This window comes from Pocillopora damicornis, chromosome 1 (assembly GCF_964200805.1).
Source record: "Pocillopora damicornis chromosome 1, jaPocDami1.2, whole genome shotgun sequence".
Lineage (NCBI taxonomy): Eukaryota > Metazoa > Cnidaria > Anthozoa > Scleractinia > Pocilloporidae > Pocillopora > Pocillopora damicornis.
In genome coordinates, this window is record NC_142670.1 from 12,255,968 (window position 1) to 12,281,700 (window position 25,733).

The window sequence follows — 25,733 nt, forward strand, 5'->3', positions numbered from 1 at the left end:
AGCATTTGACCTCACCGCTCCTTCTAAAATGTTGGAATTCAAGCATTTGAACACAAAAGTGATGGTCTGAATGACGCTTTTGCAGGGAAGAGTTGTTTTGGAGGCTGAACATTAAACTATGGCCGTTAGCTTCCGTTGGTTTTCTGATCAAGTAACGATTAACTTTATGTAAACTCACATCGAACTCATGATCTGAGATAACCGAGAAGAAATCCTTTGACTCGGAGTTTGCCGTGGTATAAAAATAATAATTATACCTTCATTAACACACGAGTGAGTTAGTCTATCACTGTTGAAGGCATACGTAGTAATTAGACCCACCAAATGAAACGCGCAGTATGTAATAGGCGAGATGAATAAAAAGGAATCATTTCCATTTATGCATACGAACAGATGGCATACTAGCTTTAGCTGGCCGTTGATAAAACAGAAGTTTGTTTAGGACAACTTCCATAGAGCAGAGCTCATAAAGAAACTACAATTCTTAACATCAATTACTTTTGACGGAGCTGCTTCTTTGCAAAACTTCAATTAGGCAAAGTGTTTTATAATGCGGTGGATTTTTTCGATTGTATTAATAAAAACAATGCTCTACATCTGGTGGAAGCTGCTTTTTGTCCATTGGTCCGTCTATGACAGAAAGAACAAAAATGGAGACAAACGCCATCACCATGTGATCAGAGATCATGATTTGCATTAAACTCTAAATCGTACGAAGGGGTTTTACGAGGATGCCGCAAATCCGCAACTTTAAAGCGTGGTGAATCAACATAATAACTCTCAACGGCAACCTTTGATTATCTTGGTTACGATGAAGTGGATGATAAATGGCCATGAATCCGTCAAAATTTCCAAAACCCTTTTAACATGCTTTGTGCTGGGTAAGTACGACGCTAGTTATTCCTGTTTTTTCTTGGGTAGCTATGACACCGTCGAAATTAACTTTCCATTTTTCAAATATTTATTTCGATTTTTACTCCTACGGAACTCTAATAACGAAACAAACCGAACTCTACACATGTCCTTTCTAACCTATTGGTCCATCATTAAAGCAAAACTTGGGGATCTTTGTATCATCAACATTATCATTATTTTAGGTTTCTCAATATTTTTCACTTTCCTTACAATTCCAAGTAATTAAAAAAAATTAATAACCCGGAATGACACATTCGTATAAGTGCAAAGATAGCTATTGACAGCAACCTATATTAGTATCGTGCGCTTCATGAATTGCGAGATGAGTACAACTGAGTCCAACAAAGTGTGCAATTTTTTTTAAAAGTTGTGCGCTATGTTAGAACTACCTCAGTAATATCTTGACTTTCCATTTGCAAAACATTTATATCGATTTCGGGACGTCCTGTGAAACTCAGCCAAACCAATCCGTGAAAAAAATTGTCAGGTGGCGGTTATTTGGCACTCTTAATTAAAACAAAACATACCAGACTCTAAAGATGTCCTTATTAAACTCTTAGTTTATAACTGAAGAAGGATCTCTTTTAAATTGGATTGCTGAAGCAATTTAAACATAATTGATTTTCAGAATAAGCTGAGGGGTTAATATGAAGTGCACTCACAGAGATATAATTGAAATAACCCTTAGAAATATAACAATTTTTTATCTGTGAAAATTCAGAAATGAACTCCTTTTTTTCTTTTTTGATTTATGCTCAAATAAAAAAAATTGGGCTTTTAATAAAGTCCTCTATCCAGTCATGTTTAATGGATTACCCTGAAATTCTACGAGCAGTACGGGCGATGATGTTACTTGGTTTGAGCGAGAACTTTTGATCCAGTTAACCGATAACCGTAAGTGAAAAGCTCAAAGTTTACGGGGAAAATGGAGAAAATCAAAGCCAAATGAACTCATGAATGTATTCCCAGTGGATCAGGACCTAAAAGGTCAACGCCGATTGAAAAATTGGGCAGTTCTTCGCTGGTTTCTTCGGTATTTCTAAGAGAAAGAAACTGCACTGCAGCTTAACAAGACAGAAATTCTGAAGCCAGGTTAGAAAAAAAAGCTCATGTCATCTTATTTACGCACGGGCGTGCGTAATAAAGATTTTGTTCATAGCAGCTCAATAGGACTTGAATAGGGCAAGCACGCGCGCTATGTTATGACATATTATGTCTTGAAATTTGATCTTGCTTCTTAAAAGTAAATATTGTTCACAGATATGCTCAGCTCACCTAACTTGTGCGTGTGAGCGGTGAATGAATTTTAAAGCGCGTATTAGTAGTTGAACATACTAATTTCCGGGACACGTGTTTCAAAAGAAAAATTGAATTACCCTAGTATTGTCCTTTTTTGCATCGACTACAGCTGGAAAACAGCGATCGAAATTGTACGTCTCACAACTTTTGTCCAGCGCGCTGTGGTTAGGATAATCTAGCCGACGCAATTTTCCCTTGCCACAAGTTACAAGGCGTGTTCATGACAGGACGGATAATGCATGCACTGTAAGTACCTCCCGTTGTTCCATACAAAGCCTTAGAAAAGTTTTCTAAGGCTTTGTATGGGACAACGGGAGGTACTTACAGTCCACGCGTTTTTCCGTCCTGTCATGACTGAGATCAGTGAGTGTATGTATGTTATTTTGAACATAACGAATCGAAGTATTTTATTTTTCTGTGTGTTTGCGTGTGTGTGTTTCTTGTAGTTAGTGAGAAATGTTATTTACTGTCAGGGAGGTCCGTATCGGGTAAGATTGTACCCGAGGTCTTGACTACCGGTACTTTAGGGAGAGTGGACAGTTTTTCCCAACATGGACCGACCTTGGCTGGTAAATAACAGTTTTTTCGTATACTTTACGAAATGTTTTCCAAAATACCCTAATGAGTCAGGGCTGTAATTACGGCAAGGTCCTCCATGAACTGAAACATTTTTGAGCGATTAAGTGGAACAGACTGAGGTAATGCAAATTAAAGAACGGCTTTACCGAAATATTTTTAATTGTGTAAAGAAAAAGGTGATTTAAAAGACTTCCGAACAGAGTTTCAAACATTTTTCGTACAAATATCTGTCACAATCTGACACCTGTCAATTAGAAAGCGCGCAAGAAAAAAACACATGTACGCTTTATAAAAATCAACAACAACAACAGCAACAACAACCACAACGGTGCAGGTTTGTTGAACAAACTTAAGTAAAAAGTAATTGTAAGTAAATTCAAGTCTATGTTTTGAAATTGTGGGATTTTGCTCGCTTGTTTGGTGCAATCACGTGTGTAACTCTTGTCTTTCATCGAGAGGGGGAGTTTTTATGCACCTTTTTCTCGTTGAATTCCTTCGTTATCTGTTGTGAAATTAACGTAGCAATGTCTAATTTGAACGGAACTGCAAAGACTTATCGAAAGCGTATTTGAAGTATACAAGACTTCGCTCACTGGTTTTCAAGGGACAATTTTTTTGAGAATTCACATATATAAAACGAACAAAATTTTCATCAATGAACTCAATTGTAAACAAATACCTCACAATTTAACTCTCTGAATTACTTCTAATAAAGGTCTAGGTTAATCACAAACGGATATAAAGGCAGTTGAACTGCCGTCTTTTGCTGAATCGAAATCGCACTTAACTGGATCCAGCCAACTGGAAATAACAGTCAATTACTTCGTACAAGCACTTAGTTAACAGCGATCAGTCGGTTGCGATCGGTCTGAGTTACGATCTGCAAGTAAAAATGGTAATTCCGTTCATCTTTGTTTAAGCACTCAACTAGTTGTAAACGTAATCTAACTTCATGATTATAAGGTTATTTTCTCGGCAATCGGACATTTGCAGGCGAGATTCGACGTAATAAACCAATCTATAATTTTTTTTTTTTTTTATTTCTAATGGCTCAGTAAGTAGACGACTATCCTTCGAATAAGATTACAGTCTGCCACAGACGAGGCGGGAATTTATGCCAGCAAATCATGACTCTTCTTTCTTTAAAAAAGCACTCTAACACGCAGCTTTAATTGAGTGTTTTAATTTTTTGATTCTTGGACGCTAACTCTCTGCGCTTACTGCATGATTATTTCATATTCGGCGTTTTACTTATTGAGTTAACAAATTTTTCATCAAACATTATTACTTATAAGATCGAATGCTCCGACTGCCAGGCCTCCTACATTGGTGAGACTGGTAGAAACCTTAACACGCGACTAACTGAACACAAACGATCTACTAGAAATGGCGATGTAAACAATCACATTTCTGAACATCACCGACAAACTAATCACAGAATCGACTGGGACTCTGCTAAATGCTTAACCTACAGTACAAACTACTTTCAACGACTGACTCTGGAAAGCTGGTTCACTAACTTAGAACAGACGCCTCTCAACAGATGTCAACAATTACCAGCACCTTACAAACGACTCATTAACGACGTGAACAAACCGACAAACAGACCGACAAACAACAGACGGATCGAAACCGACCAATGACTGTTAACAAACTCTACATGAGTCTTCCAGCCAATCACATCACGGCTAAACAGACCAATCACGTTCAACAGACCAGACTTTATAACATCATCGACTGACAACTATTCCTTACTTGACTCTGAAGATGACTATCGCACAGATAGTCGAAACGTCAGTCACCAACAACAGTTCTTCTCAGAACTACACTCACCCGGACGATCACACTACACAAACTACTGATACTCCTGGGTTCAAACCATTTACTTTAATAAGCTATGGATAATAACTGAATATAAGTTTCTAGGAATTTTGCCTTCACTACACAACCGAACACATTCAAAGGTTGAGGCATGGGCGCGTTGGTCAGCTAGGCCCAAGATATATTTTAATTGTGACAATGAATTTACAACAAAGTGGATAAGAGATACATCAAGTAACGTCCTACATGCGCCAAAGCCGGACACGTAAACCCCAAAAACCTCTTGTTAGGAAAATAGGGACCGTGTACCCCCGACCAACTGCAGTGGCGCCACCTTTGGGGTTTTAAGGTTGATCTATAAACAATGAAGAGAATGAAGAAAACAAATCATATCAGGCTGATTACACAATAAAAATAAACCTTATGGGAAAGTGCTAGTGGCAAGGCTGACCGTAGAATGCCACAAGTTTCTCAACGATCTCTTCTTACAAACATACTACCCATGAGCCTTCGCGTACTACGCTCGCACCCAGTTCTCTGTTCCGTGTCGGCAAAATATTAATTTATGTCAATACCGATTATCACAAATTACATATTTCGAGAATGCCTAGTCATGCTGACATGCATACCAATGAACTTTCTGCAGTTATGATTTAACACTAAAAGTATAGTTGTGCTGTAAGGTTCCAGAATTTTCTGGAATACTTTATACATAAGGAGTCAGTCGTGCTGCAGTAGTACTAGTTGTTGTCGGGAGTGACTGACTTTTCAGAAAGCTATACCAAAAGAGAGCTACTGTGGAAGATTGTTAATTTAAGGGAACTTTAGAGACAGCTGTGTGATCGTGTCGATGGTGAGCTAAGATATAGTTTGTAGTGGGCTTCAGTAAGTTTATTTAAGGATGAGTATTCTACTTCCCGTTAAGAGTCGCTCATTGATAAGAATATTACAAGTTGTTTAATAAAATAGTCGGGTTTGTTAGAAAATAATTCTCTTTCTGTCGGTTAAATTGTACCATAATGATACTAATAGTGCTGGCAGCTAACGCTGACTTTCAAATTTGTTGCTTAATGAATAAGTAGATGAATACGTAAATGTTTGAATACATAAAAAACTAATTTACAAAGAACAGAAAAAACCCCCTGGACTGGATCTTTTGTGGATCAATTAAATTTACCCATTTGTTTTTAACATTCTTAAAATAAGGAGTTTCGTTTTGAATCGAAAATACAACGATTAATTGAAATTAAATTGGGGCGATGTTAGGCGGAAATATTTCAATGGGCCTGGTTTTCAAATATCACTACAGCGGAGACGTAGCATTGAAGAGGAATTTCGACAAGCGTACGATTAAGTGGGAAGAAGTAAAAAAAAAAGAATTATTCTGGACTATACAAGTACATTTCTTGAAAAAAATGGTTGAATTGGTTTAGTTTTTCCTTTCTCGTCGATATCTGATTTTCTGAGCGAGCTGAGGCGCCCACTCATAAAAGATAATTAAAACAACTCGTAAAATTTAACAATTTTCATGTTTTAACATTCAACAATGGAACTCCTTACAGCCACATGGAGATTCTTTTTTTTTTTTTTTTTTTAAGCTTTATTAAGAGAATTCTGTCTTTGGCTTTTAATAAAGTCCTCTTATTCATAATGTTTAATGGATCACCCCAAAATTATACGAGCATCACGGACGATGATACTTTGCGGCTCATGTTCCTCATACCAGGGTCATGTACAAAGAATTCCAGCCTTAAGCCTTACTGAGAGCCTTCGGATAAGGCGCTATTCAAATATCACGGTACCCAAACCGTTAGAGTTTTCAAACTATTGTTGAGTTATTAACACTGCTGACTAATCGTCAAGTTGGACGCCATGGACAATTAAAACACATTTCTCTTTTAAATTATTCTTTTTTGTACTCGAAAGCAAACCTTATACTTACCTCATTGCTTTTACAAAAAAAAATTAATTACAAAAATGGGGTCCGTAGGTTCTACGGTCTGCTTTTCCATAGTTTAGTAACACCATGAATATGGGAAAATCCTCATAAAATTTTGGAGACCAACCCCTCAAGATTCAAACTGTGCAGGAGTTTTAATTGAGCGGTCAGATTTGATACCTGATTAATTTGCTTAACGAAATATCGTCCCTTTCGAATTGTTGCGAGCTAGAGCGAAACATTTTTTTTCATCGTTTTATAGTTAAGTTGCACTCCGAATACCCGTTTACCCGAGGGTCCACTTTATCCTTAAAAATGTTTCCCTTGTGTAACAAGTTTTGTTCAGCTGGTTGGTAAATTGCACAGATGCTGCATTTTATTTAAATTTCTCCGTCTGTTCCCTAAGGAAGGAAATAAAAATAACGGGTAGATGTTACAGGGCATATAGCAAATAAATGCATTAGTACTAGTCTAACTCGAAATCTAATAAACTTTTCATCGTTTCAAATATTATTCTTAAGATAACAATCAATTTATTTTCTCATTTTCTCTTCTACAGTAATCTTTCATTTGTTGATGGATTTTCCAGGAACAGGTAGGGCAGTGTAATTCCAATTTTAACATTTATGTACCTTAAAATGAACGGAAAAAAGACAACATCTGACTGATTTCGCTAATAACTAGTCACAGACTTTGTGATTTAAAACGTAAGTTGGAGAGCGAAACAAAAAAGTCGAAGAATGACAGTGCCACGGTGCCACGCTTGACGTTGTCTCCTACACAGCTGTTGTTTGGTCTCGTCGCACAACGCCCTCTATTCCCCGTCAGAGTGAGAGAGAGCGCGTTTGTGATGGAATTTGATCGGTGGAAAACAATTCAAGCACGTGGAAAACTGCAGTCCAGTGATTGGGAATGTTTGATTGTTGTTTACATAATACGCGACAAAAGTAAGTTGTTTGGCGTGAGCGTTGTGAAAAAAGGAGCAGATAAAACACCTTTAAACTTAAAAATGATGCAACAAGTTAAATGCAAACCTTTCATATCCGGATAAATCTCGACCTCAATCGACGAGGCTCTTACCAAGGCTAGAAACCATTTCACTTATCAAATGAGTCCAAAATTTCTGGTTTATGTAATTCTTTATGCACGGCGCCCCGACTCCATGGCATCATTTACGAGAAAACAATACTCAAACACTGTGAGATATCCAAATGCTATGACGTAACTGGTGCGAGATACATACCCTAATGTGGCAATCTGATTATTATGAGACACATACTAAAAAAGCGAAAGTCTGATTGCTGCGAAATAAATACCCTTATGCGGCGATCAGATTAGTGCGAGCAACATATCATTCTACACAGAAACATAGTTACTTTTTTATGATAAAAATTACGAAAAAAAATTATTTTCGGTGCAGGTCCAAAGCAGCGCTTAACTTGAATGGTAGCGCTGCTCACAACAGAACAGTTTGTTTACTTTTAATTTTGGATTAATTAATTCCTCTCTATTGTATTTGTATTAGTTTTTTCAGCAGATTCAGCTCCTGGACAGAACTTTTTAGTGCAGGACTCGCCCTCGCACCTGCCCTGGCTCTCGTCATCGGCCTCAATCTCGCCATCGCCATCTCCATCGCTGTCGCCATCGCTGTCGCCATCGCAGCTGGTATGTTTTCTAAATAGTCATTTACCATTTTTATGCATGTCATTTTTCAGGATCTTCTCTGTGACACACATGTTTTTTTTAATTCTAGGCAAAGGAGTATGTTTCAAAATTATGCGGAATAAATATTACCAGAGAGGGTTCCATACAGGTATCCAAACTTTTTAACTTTTTAAACGATAAAAAGTAATTATTACATGCACACCGAGATTTAAGCGCCAAAAAGCATCGAGATAAAAATAGTCTCTTCACGCCAGAGAAGCCAGAGAAGCCAGCTCATTAGTCCTACGATTTTTTTCACCAGTGAAAAACGACGTATCGATTTTCACCAGTGAAGATATCTGTGTTGCTTACTCGCCTTTCCTCTTGACTGAAAAATAACGCATTCTAAGAGCTTAGGCGTATTTTTCTTTAGAAAGATGGCTTCAAATCAGACAAACCGTTTTCAGAGCCTAAATTCATCAGTAGAAGAGTACACAGAAGGACAGGAAAACAAAAAACACCAAGAAAAATACAGAACACGATGTTGCTCTGTTCCACGAATTTCTTGTTTTGAAAGGCGGAACGAGTCTCGAGTTTTCGCGTCTGTATTTCAAAATTTAAACTTTCGTAGAACTATTTCGACATACTTTCAGAATGTCTTGTTTTAATTCTAACTAGTTCTGACTTTTAACGGCGTTTTTGCTTGATGATTTAAAAGTAAAGTATTTTACAAGGAAGCCATTTCAGTGCAACTCTCGAACTGCGAGGCGGTTTGACGCGCGTTGTTTTCCTTTGAAAGAAAATAAAGATAAGTTTATCTTTGAGTTCTGTTCGCCCATGAATTTCGGTATGTATATAATAAATAAGTTATTTCACGGTTAGTTCGCTTGTGCGATTTTTATTTACTCTTTGTGTGAAAATCGCACGCGCTCACCAACCGTTAATTAACCTATAAATATATAACCTTTAAGGATAAACCACCATTCAAGCCACATGAGGGGAGAATGCTGAGAAATAATCCAGTCTCCTAAAAGAGTTCTTTGGCCAATAAATACCCTGAACACCATTTGGGGCCTCCTGCTGGACTTTTTCCACATCTTTAATATGAATTGTAAATGTGAGACTGGCTAGTCAATAACATGGAAATATTTTATATAATTGTAGGAGGCGGTTGCTGTGTTTGAAGATTTCACCTTAAAAATCAAAAACATCACAAAAGACAAGGCAGGCAAGGAAGAGGTTAAAACACTGAGAAAATCCATCTTTGAGGTGGCAGAGGCCGTCGACAAATTTGCTCTTAATTATAGCAAGCGACACCAGAGTGGAATGAAGCCCTCAGAAAGGATCCTTTCACCAAAAATGGGTGAGGCTGTGGCACTCAATTCTGTTTAGTTTCAAAGTGTATTCTATAGCTAGATGATGTAAGAACTCAGTTATTTACCCAACTTTCTAGAAACGTTGTTGTTGGATGTCATCGAATTATCTGTTTTTTTAAACTTGACACTGATTTCTCGCCGTGGAGAAGGAAATTCAAGGTATTCTTAAACAATCAACAAGTGAGAATCGGAATCCTTCAAATTATGAAACCTTTCTCTTGCTCTGTCATTGGAAACTTTTCTTAAATAATAGATTGGTGAGTAACACTTTACTAACTGAAGTTGACAAATCTAACAAATACTTTCCGCTTACTTCATACTATACACTGGGCTCAAAATTGGCCTACCGTCTGCAATGCATATAAATGCAAGATTTTTAACCGTACTTGTAAAAAACTCCCCAGTGAACTCTAAAGTTCTCCAAAGAGACAGTTCGAGGAACGAATTGAGATTTGACAATTTTAGTCCGTCCAGTACTTCTCACTTTTTCATCAGTTTTACATTTAAAAACGTTTTATAAATGGTTGAAATCGTCGAATAGTCCTTCAAGGGCAAATGAGATACAAAAAATACACATCCATCCAATAAGATTATTAAATATTTGTGTATACCACAAAGCGCATGTTTCTGTAGTTGTGCTATTGCAAATTTCACTGTAGGTGCTTTCATTTGTCATTTTTTTCCCGACAGTTTTGGTCATTCAAAAAGCCTATCGCCAGAATGCAAGTGGCCTCCTCTTTGAGGAACAACAATGGCAAGCGAGGATCGACATCGCTTCTTCAAATTTTGAGGAAAATGGTTCGTATTAACTATTGTGGTAACTTCACAACTTTTAGTATTACCTTGGTTTCTCCAATAGAAATTTCTGTATTGAAATAAAGCCTCATATAAATGCGCCTCCTTAGTTTACATAGTCTATCTTCTTTAATCATTCGCCTTCGTTATAATGTTGTTTAATAACTTTTTTGTTGATTTTTGGGGGGTTTTAAGGATCACTGGTAGTTGCGTCTGTGTACAAGGATCTCCATGACCTACTTCTGACAGATCAAGCCGTCAGGAATGAAACAGGCAACCAAAGGTGACGTTACTTTCATATTATTCCATGCCGTTTACCCCCAAAAACACATAACTCGGAAACTCATAAGATCTAAGTTCAACTAACCTGAACTTAGAGACTTTCCAACAACCCTAACTAAGAATGGAAGACTCCCTGTTTGTCTCTGACCGTTCCACCTTCATGAAAAATTCGCTTGAATCTATCAAAAGTATGTAATGTTGCTTCCTTGCTTCTGAGCCATTTTCAAATACAATTTCTTCATAGGTATATCAACTCCAGGATTATGGCCGTAACTGTGGACCCCAAGCCAAAGAAATTGCGAGAAAATGTCATCCTAAAGTTCAAAAACCTAAAGGTAACATGAAAATTAGCTGCTATGCGTTGTTTTGATTTATTCTGACAGGATAGAATCCATTTTCAGGTCTTGAAAGTAGAGAAGCACTGTATGTTTTGGAGTGGCCTCAGCGAAAAGTAAAAATATCACCATTTATTATTGTATAGTATCTATTCCTTCCTAAATCAAACTAAGTTCGGAGGAGAATGAATGAACTTTCTCAGATGTTTTTGTGCAGATAAACACTTTCCTGGAAGCCAACATGTTGTCGTTTTTAGAGAGAGGAAGTCTGATTGAAATGTTCTCGCAACTAGGACTACAATGGAAGAAAAATTATAAAACATCACGTCTTCCCCAAACATTGAATAATTATGTGCCTTTTTGTTAACTTTACTTTTTTTCCATGTCTGACAGCTTTTCAGAGGAAGGATGCCATGTAGTTACATCAAAAAGCAACTCAGAAGAAACAGTTTGCAGCTGCAATCATTTGACACATTTTGCCGTTTTAATAGACTTCGACAGTAGCACAAAGGTAATAAAGTTATTTTTTTCCTTATTCAATTATTTTATGGACTCAATGAACTAACTCATTTTGTCCTTTTCTTTTTCTTTTTTTTTACACAGCTCACTGAGGAGGACGAAACAATTCTGGAAGTTATCACCCACGTGGGACTGAGCCTTTCCATCGTCGGGATACTTTTCACATTCATACTTTATTCTTGCTTCACGTAAGTAATGTACCTGAATAATAATGAGGTAGATTCTTAACTCCCCTCAACAAGGTTGATGATAAAAGAGATCCCAATGCAAATCACCATGCAAACAAGATCATGCATGTCGGATAATTCACAAATTCAAGCTACAATTCATGCCCCATCAAGAACGCTTGGACAACTCGTGGTTTCACAGTCTATGAATTGTTTAGGTTTAGACATTTTTCCGTAATATTTTCCTTTTTGTCCTTTCTGAATACAAGTATATTTAATAATAATATTATTGAATATTTACTGGCTTTTTCTCTTCTTTTGCTGTCAAGACTTAGATAATATTTTTGCCATATTGTTCTGTCTTTTAATTCAATTTTGCTGTGTTTTGCTGTTCTTGCTGTCTTCAATGTGTTGTTATTGTTGTTGTTGCTGCTGTCTCATTGATTCTTTCTTTTTTTTTTTTTATTATTATTTCATCAGAGATGTTCGTCAACCTCTCTCTCAAATTCGACTGAGTGTTTCTATGTCCCTTGGAGTTGGACAGATCATCTTCCTAGCCGGGATAAACGCCACAGAAAACAAAGTCAGTGGCTTCTCTTTCTATTCATAGAATGAATTTACTCTTTGCACCGTAGATATCTTGTCGAAAGGAGCACGTTAAGAGTTATACGAAAACTCTTTCTTTTCACAGGCTGCCTGTGTTACAATATCAGCTCTGATGCAATATTTCTTCATGGCCGCTTTCTGTTGGATGCTGGTCGAGGGAATTTATCTCTACTTCTTCGTTGTGAAAGTTTACAACATTAACACCAAGATGTATATGTATCACGTCATCTCATGGGGTAAGTTCATAATTTTACAACATCCACTGGTAACTGTAACCATGCTTTCAGATCGCCAAATCTGGTGTTGTTATCCAGCGAAGTGTTTCGATTCCCTTCCTTTCTTTATGGGTAGGTCTTCCAATGATCATGGTGGCCATTTCACTTGGTATCGCTGCTGGAAAAGATGGGTTACAAAGCTATACGAGTGATAAATAGTAAGGAAAATACTCAGCGGTTTCTTTTTGCTTTTCTCCTTTTAATTCGTTTCATTGCATTTTTCTTTTATATGTTTGTATACAGTTTAGAATCGGCATTATTTCATTAGCTGAGAATTTGTGTTTCTTTATTGTCTTTTACTTCTCTGAGTTTAGTTGCTGGCTTTCCTCGACTAACAACCTGATCTGGATATTTGTCGCCTTTCTGGCTTTCATTGAAATTGTGAGTTTATGATTAGTGTTGTTGATTGTGACTGATATACCTGCTCTAATTACCGCCAAAGATTTTTTCTCTTCTCTTAAAAATAGGAATTAAGTATTTGCCATGCGTCCCCGCACAATATTTACCACTTTCTTTTTCCTATTTACCCACAATAAACTTTGTACGTAGTGCTGTTTTCGGGGATGCTGGTCAATTTAACCTAGTGATGGCCTTCAATAACGAGGAAAACCTGTTGAGACAATGTCTTCACAGGCATAAGATAGCCTCATATATTCTCCAACTTTTACTACATAGTATGGAAAGGAAAAACCTATCCCACTTCCTCGTTAATGTTTGTCACTGTTTCACATTGATATATCAAGATATGATTCTAGCGCAAAAATAACTCATAAAGCAATATTGCAAAAGGGGAAATGAGTAGAAAGAGACGGAGATGTTGAATTTATATAATTTATTGCGAGGCTTCACCCAGCGTAATTCATTCAGTGTGGACACTTTTGTTCGCGATTTCTTTAGCTCTTTGGTAGAAGATCAAAGCTCATAATCTAGGTCCCCCGGTTGGAAGTTCTATTCCCTGTACAGGACGCTATACCCGACCCTTGTTACCGAACTGGTAACGTCTTTTGCGAGAAGGATTCTCTCTTACTTTGGTGATTCAACTACCATATCTAAGTATCTAATTTATCTCTATCGTACTTTTTAGCTTAACATCTTGATACTCGTACGAGTCATAAAGGAGGTGACCAATTTGGTGCAGCCAACAGCGGAAGACAACCATTTTCAGCAAATACGGTAAGATTCCCAACATAAAACTAAAACAAACTAGTAGAAGAGATTGCTTTTGAGGCATATTCGCCTAACTTTCCCATTCCTTAATGAGTAAGGCATCACAATATCTAACGATGATAATTAATTGTCAAAGGAAACTAAAGGAATTTTTTTTTCAACTTCTAGACTTGGCATCAAAGCATGCGTGGTGATAATGCCCCTGCTGGGTGTCACGTGGCTATTTGGTCTACTTTCGCCTGTACATAAAGCTTTCGCCTACATCTTCACCACACTTAACTCTACTCAGGTCAGTGTTCGATGGTAACTCTCTAAAGTCATGCAATCTCTATTATTATTTTACTTTCTAACCAAGTGACACACCATTACAATGGTTAGTTATATTGATTAGAATTCTGAGGAAAAAAAAGCTGTCAACTATGCAGGAGAAGACAGATGCTTCTCCATTTATGAGATATGTAATTTTCTCTCCTTCTTGGAAATCCTGATAAATATTTGAACAATTTATTTGTATATTGTGAAAGGTAATGGTCTTGAAATCATGTTTATGCTGCAGGGTTTCCTGATTTTCGCTTTACACGGTTTGCGAAACACTCAGGTAAGAAAAAACATTAGACCGATTCTACACCAACTGCATCTCATCAAGTGTTGGTGTTTCAATAAATATCCGAGTGCTAAGAACCATATTCCTTGTTGCTCGTCTATCTGCAGATCAGAGAGCGATTTGAAAGAAAGATGAACATCGTTTTTCCATCTTCCATAAAGAACAACTCCACAAGGAAGAGGTCACACGTCAATCCAAGTGAGGTTGGGAATGTATGGGCAGTTGAATTGCAGTCTTCAGCTGAATTTAAATGGAAGTCGCACTTAACTTAAATAACTGGATCCCGCCAGCCGTAAATAACAGTCGATTACTTAGAATAATTACTTACTTAGCAGCTCTTAGTCGGTTGCGATCGGTCTGAGTCATGATCTCCAGGCAAAAAAAACTTATTCTCTTCATTATTGTTTAAGCACTCAACTAGTTGTGATCGTAACCTATCTTCTTCATGAATATAGGTTTATTTTCTAGGCGATCGTATATTTGAAGGCAATATTCATCGAAATAAACCAATCTATAGATTTAAATTTCTAATGGCTTAGTATCTTTATGACTGTCCTTCGAATAAGACCGCAGAAATCGAGAATGCCTATTCATGCCCACATTCATACTAAGGAACTTCTGGAGAATTTTACCAGGTTACGTAGTTATGATGTAACACCACCAATATAGTTGCGTTATAAGCTTGCGGAATTTTGTGGAAAAATTTGTACATAAGTACTCAGCGCAGCAATAGAACTTGCTGTTGTCGGGAGGGTTCGACTTTTCCGAAAACTGTACCGAGAGAGAGCTACTGTGGAAGATCGTTAATTTCGAGGAACTTTGGAGACAACCATGAGATTGTGTCAGTGGTGAGCTAAAAAATAATTTGTGGTGGGCTTCAATCAGTTTATTTAAGGATAATTATTACTTATTTCAGTTTATATTACCAGTATAGTTGTGTTGTAAGCATCCGGAATTTTCGAGAATACTTTTTAAATTAGAACACAGTCGTGCAACAGTAGTATTTGTTGACGGGAGGGACGGACTTTTCAGAAAGCTATACCGAGAGAGAGCAACCGTGGAAGATTGTTAATCTCGAGTTACTTTGAAGACAACTTCGAGATTGTGTCAGTGGTGAGCAAAGAAGTAGTTTGCGGTGGGCTTCAATCAGTTTTTTTAAGGATAATTATTCTACTTCTTTAAGAATCGCTCCTTGGCAAGAAGATTACAACTTGTTTAATAAATTAATCAGGTCTGTTGATAAATGATGCTGTTTTTGTCTGTTAAATTGTACCGTAACAAATAATACTAATGGTCTAGCTATCGCTGACATTCAAAGTTGTTGCTTAATGAATAAATAGATCAATACGTAAATGTTTGAATAAGTAAACAACTTATTTAGAAAGAACAGAAAAAAAAACCCTTATGACTGGATCTTTTTTTGGATCAGTTACACTTACCCATTTTTTTCGCATTCCTAAAATAAGGAGTATCGTTTTAAATCGAAAATACATCGATTAATTTGGAATTAAATTGGGGCAACGTTAGCGGAAATGGCATAAACCAAGAGATTATAAACTATTCGGCACATCATTAAAACAACGATTAAAGAACTTTCACTCAGAGTATGCAATTTAAAGGGAAAAGCTTAGCGATAAAAATGCAGAATATTTCGATGGGCCTTGTTTTCAAATATCACTACAGTGAAAGTTAGCATTGCAGAGGAATTTCAATAAGCGAGAGAAGGAGTCGATTATGAAGATGTGCCTAACAGTTTATAATAGTCTAGTTTACGTCATACCCATTTATAAATAAACATGGATGACGAAGCATGCGATTAAGACGGAAGAAGTTAAAATAAGAATTATTCTGAAATATACAAGCACTTTTCTCTCTACACTGCTCAAATGCGATAGGTCAAAACGCTTCAAGCTTCGATTGACCTAATATATCCCAGCTAAGACGAGCGAATATTCCAGAATAAATAATCAATTATTCCATGAGCGTGGAGAAACACTGGGAGAGTAGAATGTCTCGCCCACAGAGCACATCACTACGACCCAAGAACGTCTCGCACTAAGAGCTTTTGACTCGCCGCTCGTTCTAAATTGTTGGAATTCAAACATTTGGACACAAAAGTGATAGTCTGCATGACGCTTTTCTAGGGGAGAATTGTTTTTTAGGCTGAACACTAAACTTTGGCCGTTAGCCACCGTTGTTTTAAAGGCATACGAAGTAATTAGCATGTCATAAGCGAGATGAATTAATAACAATAATTTCCATTTATGCATAACGAACAGATGGCATACTAGCTTAAGCTGCTCGTTGATAAAACAGAATTTTGTTTAGGACAACTTTCATCTAACAGGGCTCGTAAATAAATTACCGTTCTTACCATCAAATATTTTTTAGTTGCTTCTTCTACAACACTTAAACTACAAAAAGTATTTTAATACCGTGAAGTTTCCCAATTTTATTAGAAAAGCAATGCTCTACATCAGGTGCAAGTTCCTTTTTGTCCATTGGTCCGTCTATGACAGAAAAAAAATGGAGACTAACGCCATGAACATGTGTTCAGAGATCATGATTTGCATTAAAATCTAACTCGCACGAAAGGCTTTTTACGAGGATGCCGCAAATCCGCAACTCTGAAGCGGTGTGAATCAAATATAAGTGAATCTGGCAAAATGTTCAAAAACCCGGTAATATGTTGTATGCTGGGTGAGTACGACCCTAGTTATTCCTGTTTGTTCTGCAGTAGCTATGAAACCAATCGAAATTGACTCTCCATTTGTAAAATATTTATTCCGATGTTTAAACTTACGGAACTCTAATAATGAAACATGCCAGACTCTTAACATGTCCTCTCTAGTTGCTGTCTAATTATTAAAGCTAATTATCATCATTATCGTTATTATTAGTTTCTCAATATTTTCTCTTTCCATACAATGCAAATTAAATGAAAAATAATCACCCGTAATGACACATTCGTATAAGTTGTGCGCTAAGTTAGTACCATTTTAATTATATCTTGACTTTCCATTAGTGACACATTTATATCCATTTTGGAACGTCCTGTGTTCACCAATTTACCAAACCAAACAGAGAAGAAATGTCAGGTGGCGGATATTTGGCGCTGTTAATTAAACCAAAACAAAATAGATTTAAAGAAGTCCGCGCTAAACTTTCAGTTCTTAATCAGAAGTGAATCTCTTCTAAACTGGATTACTGAAGCCTTTTAGATTCCATGAAGTGCAACGTAGGTTTCCTTAGAGCGTTCGGATGAGGCGTTATTCAGATATCGCAGTACCCAAATTTTTAAAGCTTTCAAATTGTTAACACTCAGAGTAGATGACTGCTGACTGCTTGCCAAAGTGGATGTCATGGTTAATTAAAACATATTTTTCTTCTAAATTATTCTTCTTTATGCCCGAAAGCAAACTTCACACTCAACACATTCCTCTTCTTTTAAAAAAAATATTCGGGCTCTGGCGGTTCCGAAGGTTCCGCAGGTTCCGCTTCCTGCTGATCCATAGTTTTGTAACTCCCAAGAATATGGAAAAATCCTCACAAAGAAGTTTTATTTGAGCGGTCAGATTTGATACCCGATTCATTCACTTAAAACGCGAGCTCAAACGAAAAATTGTTTTCTCTGGATAGCACTTAATAAGTTTACATCTTTTCATTCATTTATAGTTCGGTTGCGCTCCGAATAGCCCGTTAAAAAAATTTTCCGAACGACATTCCTAAAGGGTTTATCGTATCCTTAAAAATGTTTCCACATGTGAAAAGTTTTGTTCAGCTAGTTGGTGAATTGCGGAGATGCTGCATTTTCTTTATAATTTCTCCGTCAGCTCCCTAGGAAGGTAATTAAATTCATGAATAGATGTTAAAGGGCATGTAGCAAATAAAATGTAGAAGTACTCGTCTTACTCGAAATCTAATAAACTTTTTCATTGTTTCAAATGTTACTCTTTAGATAACAATCAATTTATTTGTCCATTTCCTCTTCTACAGTCATCCTTCGTTTGTTGATGAAATTGCCAGAGACAGGTGAGGCAGCTTCATTTCGATTTAATATTTATGTTCCTTTAAATGGACGGGAAAAAAGATAATACCTGCCAAATTATCATATTAATTAGTTATAGACTTCCTGTTAGATTACATTGGATAGCGATTCAAAACGTGAGTTGGAAAGCAAAACAAAAAATCAAATAATAACGGTGCTATTACCCTGATCTCCCCAAGATCCACTTTTAAAACCTAGCCTGATTCTAATATTTGCTTCAGTGATGTAGAGGGTTTAATGCCCATCGTCTGTTATTAAAATCAACAATATAAAAAATACTTTCTCGTCTTTATCATTTTCGCTTTCACTGTCGTTATCATGAGTATACATTTTTTGTTTATTTATTTATTCATTTATTTTCTTCTTATAGAGTGCCAACCAACCTGTTTCAAAAACTCCTCTTACATATTTTCAAAAAGCAAAATTTACAGGCTTCCTTATAATGAAGTCTGCTCCATCTTGGGAGGTTATTTAGTCTCCATCGAGACTGAGGAAGAATGGCAGTTTATCAATCATGAGATTCAGAAGCGTGGTAGTTGGAATACTTCGGCTACTAATGCGTGGCTCATTGGTTTGGAGAGGAAAGACGGGGTTTGGATATGGAAGAGTGGAGAACAGCTGAATATCTCGAAATGGCGAGATTCTGAGCCAAATTGGAACGACGAAAGGGCGGAAATATCCTTGAACAGAGGCCTCTTTAATGGTATCTCTCGGAACGATAAAGAAGATGCCTACATTTGCGAGATGCCCGGAGGTAAGATCGCATTCCAACCATAAAGTATATAATGTGCTGAAACATTAGCAGTCTTGCACGTGTGTCATGAAAAGTGCTCTTGCTTCTTAAAAGTAAAAAAACATTGTTCACAGAACATACTCAGCCAACCTAACTTGTACGTGTGAGCGATGAATGAACTTTTAGGCGCGCATAAGTAGTTGAACACACTGCCCACGAAATTTTCCGTGTATGCTTATTGTTTTGAACATAACACATCGAAGTACTTTTATTTTTGTGTGTCCGGGTGTGTGTTTCTTGTACAAGTCAGTGATAAATATATTATTCACCGGCTGGAAGGTCTGTATTGGGTAACACTGTGCTCAAGGTCTTGAGCACCGGTAGTTCAGATAAATTGCACAGTTTTTTCCCAATACGGACCGACCTAGGCTGGTGAATAACATTTTTCTTTTCCTGGCAACAAAGCAAGAGATGTAACCGGCGGCTCGCTCAAGGGATACCGTGCCCGTGGGCAAAGATAGGAAAACCCGGACCGCATTAAGTACTAATAAGATTCCAGGATTCGTTACCATGCCCTCTGAGGAAAACAAATGATAAATGCAGTTCTTTTGAGAAAGGCTATCGGAGAAAAGTGTGTCGGAAGTGTAAGCGATAACCTGAGAGGTATTGCTGGTAGCCTTTAGGTCATGATTAGACTTGACCTCAGGAATTTAGGGAAATCTAGGAAATGTTACTTTAAGGAGGAGGCATCACGGGTTTGAACAACCTAATTTAATTGCAAGACTGACTTTAAATTCTAAACTGCATGAGCTAACCCTCATTAATTTATCTTTAATTTTTATGTCCCTATTGATTATCGTTACCCAGATAATCTTTTGAGATTGTCGCGTGCACTTTAAAGTTTTGCTCTTTGCCCGTAACAACTGTATACGGTTAAATGCGTATCTCCAGTTGCACATTTATGGGAACCTACATTCACCTTTAATTTTACGTTTTTTAAGTCTGATTAGATGGAGGAGAAAGAATATGGGGCGGAGTGGGGGAGGTGTCAGCTCAACGAGGAACTAAGTAATATTCAAAAACTCGACTACCAAAATTACATGAATTCACAAATAACCTTATAATCATAATCTTAGCTGATGTGAAGTTAACTAATCCACAAAAGCAGGCCAGGGTGGCAGACGCCTTAGTGAAAAAAGATGTATAGTACTGATTGACACTGATAAAGCAAATACATATGATGTAAAAAAAGGAAAAGAGGAATTAATTGGGGAATGAGTCCCATTTTCTGTCTCATTAATTTTTTTCCTTTGTTGTGATTGTGATTATAATCTTTTTATGTTATCAATGCTATTATAATTATCACTTCGTTTATCATCATAAGGATAATTGTTATCTTTGTTTTCATCTTCATCATCATGTAGAATGCCCAAAGATAACTTTTAAAAACTCTTGGTACATAATTTCGGTGGATGGAGAGTCCTGGTACTGGAGCAGAGACACTTGCTCAAGTCTAGGCGGGGACCTAGTTTCCATTGAAACCCAAGAAGAATGGAATTTGATTAATGACGAAATTCAAAGGCGAAACACTACGAACTATGAAAATAAATGGAGAATTGGTTTAAAAAAAAAGGGCCAGGAATTGGACCTGGGTGAGTGGAAGACCGCTGACTATTTCCAAGTGGGGACAAGGGGAGCCAAGTGGTGAACAATACCCGGCTTTCATGTACAAGAGGTTCCGTAATGGCGAACGGGGCGTGTTTGGAACTTATAACAATGACAGTTGGAAAAAAAAGCACGCTTATATTTGTGAGATCCCTAAGGGTGAGTTGATATGTTGCTGTTGTTTTCCTTTTTTGTATTGTTATTTTGAGTAAACTCGAAGGCACTAGAAGCGCTTAAGGGCAATAAACAATTATTTGCCAACGTTTGTGGTACTCACGAGAGAAGTTATAAAAACCCTCAGACAGTCAGAATCAAGGTTACACTTACCTTTGCGTAAATTAAAATATGTTTGAAACAATCTCAATGAACGTTTTCACGATATACATGTCTACCTTCAACCTTGTGAACAGGGGAAAGTTACAGATGGTTCTTTTACTATCACTTTTACGAATAACAACGGTAATGAAACTGATGGTGAATACCAGTTGCAAAGAATTCTCAGTCCAATTGCTTTGTTAGATGATAACACATGATGATGTGAAGTGGGTTTTCTTTTTGTGAAGAGCTTGTGACTCATATCGGTTGAGAACCATGCCAATTATCGTCTTCTGAAACAAATTGTTCTTGAGTGGAAAATTCACTTTTAGCAGCCATTGGTCTCATGTGAATTTTCTTCGGTAGTGTTGGATAATGCGGTTCGAATATCTGATAAAATGCAGGGTGTTTAGAATGAAATGACACGTGAAGTGTAAACATGGAGTGAATCTAATGAGGCCAAATGGAATTTTATTGGTGGAATACAATCCAAGCAATTACCAAATGTTCATCCAGTGCAATGATTGGGTATATTTTGATTGGACTTCGAACGTTGTTTTCATAGTACGCAACGGAAGTAAGCTTTTTCAGTGGCCGTTGTATGAAAAGGAGCGGATAAAATGCTTTTAAACTTAAAAATGATACAACAAGTTAAATGCGAACCTTTCATATTCCGATAAATCTCAACCTACATCGACAAGGCTCTTGCGAAGGCCACGAACCATTTCATTTACCAAATGAGTTCAAAATTCCAGGTTAATGTAATTCTTTGCGCACGGCCCTCTGATTCCATAACATCATTTACAAGAAAACAATACCAAAACGCTGTGATTGGGGCAAGATATCCAAATGTTATGATGTGATTGGTGCGGGATATATACCCTAATGTGGCAGTCGGATTGGTGTGAAATGCATGCAAAGAAAACGGCAATCTGACCGCTGCGAAATACATACCCTAATGCGGCAGTCTGATTGCTGCGAGCAAAATACCACTCTACGCCTAAACAAAGTACAACAAATAACATGTTCTTAGAAAAGTAAAGCTACAAAATGAATGAATTGACAAAAGCCATTACTTGTTAATCTTTTCCTCTCACAGTGGTGTTAACAGTGGGGATGGTCATGGTATTTGTAATGTATTCCAATAGTGTCCTCTGGCATAGCACACATCAATCGGTTTTAATGTCCAAGATGGAATGTTTTGCGAAACGTTCCCCTTTAAACACTGTTGTATCGAGGAAAGTAATTTAGTTCTCTGATATTTCAGCTGTGAATTTAATAGTAGGATGGAAACAGTTGTGCGATAAGCTGGAGTAGTGTCTCCTAAAAGGCTAATGTTCTCTCAGTAAGGCCGTCACAACCTGAGATCATAGGTCTATCGACCGGTATAGTGTTGTGTATTTTCGTGAGCGTATAGAATATTGGTATTCTAAGCGGATTGGGAGTTTGAGAAGCCATTTCTTAGTCATGTCATCAATGTTTTTGCCCCGATTTGGTTAATGATCTCATTAAACCTTTTCCGCGTGCTTTTTACTAATGGTGCTCTGAAAGGTTTGTAGTGAATTCTACCACTCTGCTGTCGCTTTGCAATTTTGACCTCCTCTATCTTTTTGTCTTATTTGTGATGACTGTTGTTAAGATATGTCTGCTTTTTTTAGGTTTAAAGCAGAGTTGTTTTTCAACTCTTGTAGAGCTGTGACCTCATTGCGTGAAAAGTTATGTTTTGGCTTAGTTACAGTAACCTCTTCAAGTTGTGCTTTGACACTTTCTAAGTAGCTCTCAAGGACAATAGAGGGCTGAACCGATAGCATCTAGTTTGATTTAACACAAAATGGGTGCGTTTCTTTGTTTTGTCCGTGAAAGATGTAGACGCGTACGCGTCTCCCAAATTTTTCATAATCTCGCGAGAGTTGTTGCCTAATTTTACATTCGTTTGTCACGGGTGTTGGGATGAGTTTAAGACATTTTGATAGCACGCTGATTGACTTTCAGAGAGTTGACAGTTTGAGAATTTTTTTCGGAATTTTTCTTTTATCTCCCATCTTTAGCTAAAAGGCTAAATTTTAAAGTGCGTCGACGCTCTTTGCGTCTCATGCTTTTTTCTGCTTCCGGTATTGTTACAGCTAGCTTTTTAAGAGTCAGAGAACATACTGACATATTTTCCATCGCTTTTATTTGCAAGTGTATAAATAAGCTCTTTAAGGTCGAAAATTCATTCCTTCATTCGGCTATTCACTGTTTTTTTCACACTGTTCGCCGAGCACTTTCCTTTTAGCGGTTGCCTATCTACCTGTATGTTCTTACGAGCTGAGAGTTCGTAGTTAGCCCTCTTTCTTTGGCTCTCAGCCTTCTTTGGTGAAAGTTAGTCATGGAATTAACTAAGCCTTGTTGACCTTGTATTTTTATTTCTTTTACTTCGAACAATATGTGCACCATTCCTTTATAATACTAATTAGTCGCTATTAACCTTTATTTAAATTGTCTCATATTCATATTAAAGACGTGTATGGTATTGTCTTCAAAGAAGAGAGGAGGCTTTTCAAACTAATTAGATAAATGTTAATATTTCTTTTTTTTTTCATCCTTTCGTCATAAGAAGAATCATTAACAGTATCACCACCAACATGGACAGCATCACCAACCTACACAGCATCACCAACATGGACAGCATCACCGACATGGATAGCATCACCAATATACACAGCATCACCAACATACACAGCATCACCAACCTACACAGGATCACCAACATGGACAATATCGACGACAATGACAGTTTTACCAACACCGACTTCATTATCATCATCAACAACTTAAGGTTGCTTATTTTCCGAAAGTTAGGCTTTTTCCGATTTCACTTGGCATCTTTTCAGCTTTTACGCCACCCCTTTCTGTAGCGAGGTCTTTGTCTTAAAAGTGTGGGAAAGACAGTATCCAGTAGTCTAATTCGTGTTTCTGAAAAACGCTATTGTGGCTAGTTTCATAACCGAACATAAACGGGTATACAAGAGAAACTCTTTAGTATTTTGAGTAAGGGGTATTTCTTGAGGTAATTTTACAATGATTCCGTGACAGAAATCTTAGGAACTCTGTTCTGTTTACTATTATATGCCAATCTAAAGAAAAAAGTTGCGTTGGAAATTTGGAAAAGCAATCTGAATGTGTCTTGCAATGGCTACTTTATCTTTGTCGAGGCACACTGATGACAAAGCAGAACCATTCTGGTTAACAGTAAGCTAAGTTTAAAAAGTAACAAACTTTTGCTTTTTGTTACAACGCCTTTTAGGTAAGACGCAGGACCTTGTTGCAGTCATTTCTGGCGGAGCTGAGGTGATTCGAGGACTCAAAGAAAACATCACATTGGATGGCTCACTCTCATATGACCCTGAGGCTGCACATGGTGACCAATCGGGAATGAACTTCACATGGCATTATGGTGAGATTACTAGGAATTACTCCTCTGTGCAGGGAAGGAAGAGAGACTTCTTTATTGCGGTAAACGAGTCAGCTTTTCAATATAATAGAAGAACATCTGGCGTGCGAGTTTACTTGAATACAGAGGCTATTTCTCACAGTGATATCTACGTAGCTAGACTGGTTGTGACCAAAGACTATCGCAATGCTAGCGCTTATCAAGTCATCCATTTCTCGAATGGAGATCCCCCTAAAATATATCAAAGGTAAGAAAGCTGGCGTGTTGTCGATGCTATCATTGTGGCTGTTGCTTGTTCTTTTTGTTGCTACTGATATCCCTATTTATTTTCCTATTTTCTCATTGTTCCTTCTGCTTCAGTTGAAGTTGTTGCTGTTGTTGTTTGTTTGTGATGTCTTGTCTTGTATGCCCGAATTGCTGCTGTATTTTGCCTTTCTTTCTCTGTTGCAGTTATTATGACCACCGTTGTTCTCAACAAGCAAGGCCGTAGTTACGCTACATTGATCTACATTCTCATTTAGTAATCGACATTCTTTCCTTATTTCAGGTGTTTCATAAATTGTCTGCCTAAAATCAGCCCCTCAGTACGACTTAGTGTCCGATCCAAATGCAAGGGATTACAGTGCTTCAAAATTTCTTCATATGAGTGGATACTCTACCAGCGATATGAGGGAACTACGTCCACTGTTTGGCAAAGAAAATATAATTTAGAACTCATTACAAGTACACCTCTAAATGCAAGCAACATTGTTATAAATGGAGGTTCCCTTGCTGCTGGAAATATGTACCGCTTGGCATTATTTATCACAACTAACGACGGTTTATAGGCAATGTCAGCCTACGACATTTCCTCCGCGTTACCGCCCACAAGGGGGACATGCTCGATCACTCCGTCAAGTGGCATCTCCTTGGAATCACACTTTAATCTGAGCTGTATCAACTGGACAAGTAACAGCACCCCTCTGTCCTACCTGTTTCAATATAGACTAGAGAACGGTATGTACACTGTGTTATATCATGGCGTCAACAACTCCATAGTTACCTTTGGGATACCGCCTGGGAACAATGCAGAAAACTTTACCATGAGATTCAACGTTGTTGTGACTGATAACTTCGGAATTTCTGCCTCTCCTGTTAATCTAACAGTACAGGTAAGTTAAGTTGGTAGGTTCTGTAATATTGATGTAGTTGGGAAATTTTGTTGACATAATTTCGT

The 25,733-nt window shown here is 37.4% G+C and overlaps 1 protein-coding gene across 1 annotated transcript in view; it reads left to right on the forward strand.

Moving 5' to 3' along the window:
* Positions 1-25,733, forward strand: part of LOC149052016 (adhesion G protein-coupled receptor L4-like) — a 168,593-nt gene that overhangs the window by 108,015 nt on the left and 34,845 nt on the right. Inside the window, exons 14-16 of the mRNA XM_089209993.1 lie at positions 12,629-12,710; positions 12,867-12,933; positions 13,637-13,725. Of these exons, the coding sequence (XP_089066119.1) occupies positions 12,629-12,710; positions 12,867-12,933; positions 13,637-13,725 (238 nt within the window). The remainder of the gene's footprint in view (positions 1-12,628; positions 12,711-12,866; positions 12,934-13,636; positions 13,726-25,733) is intronic.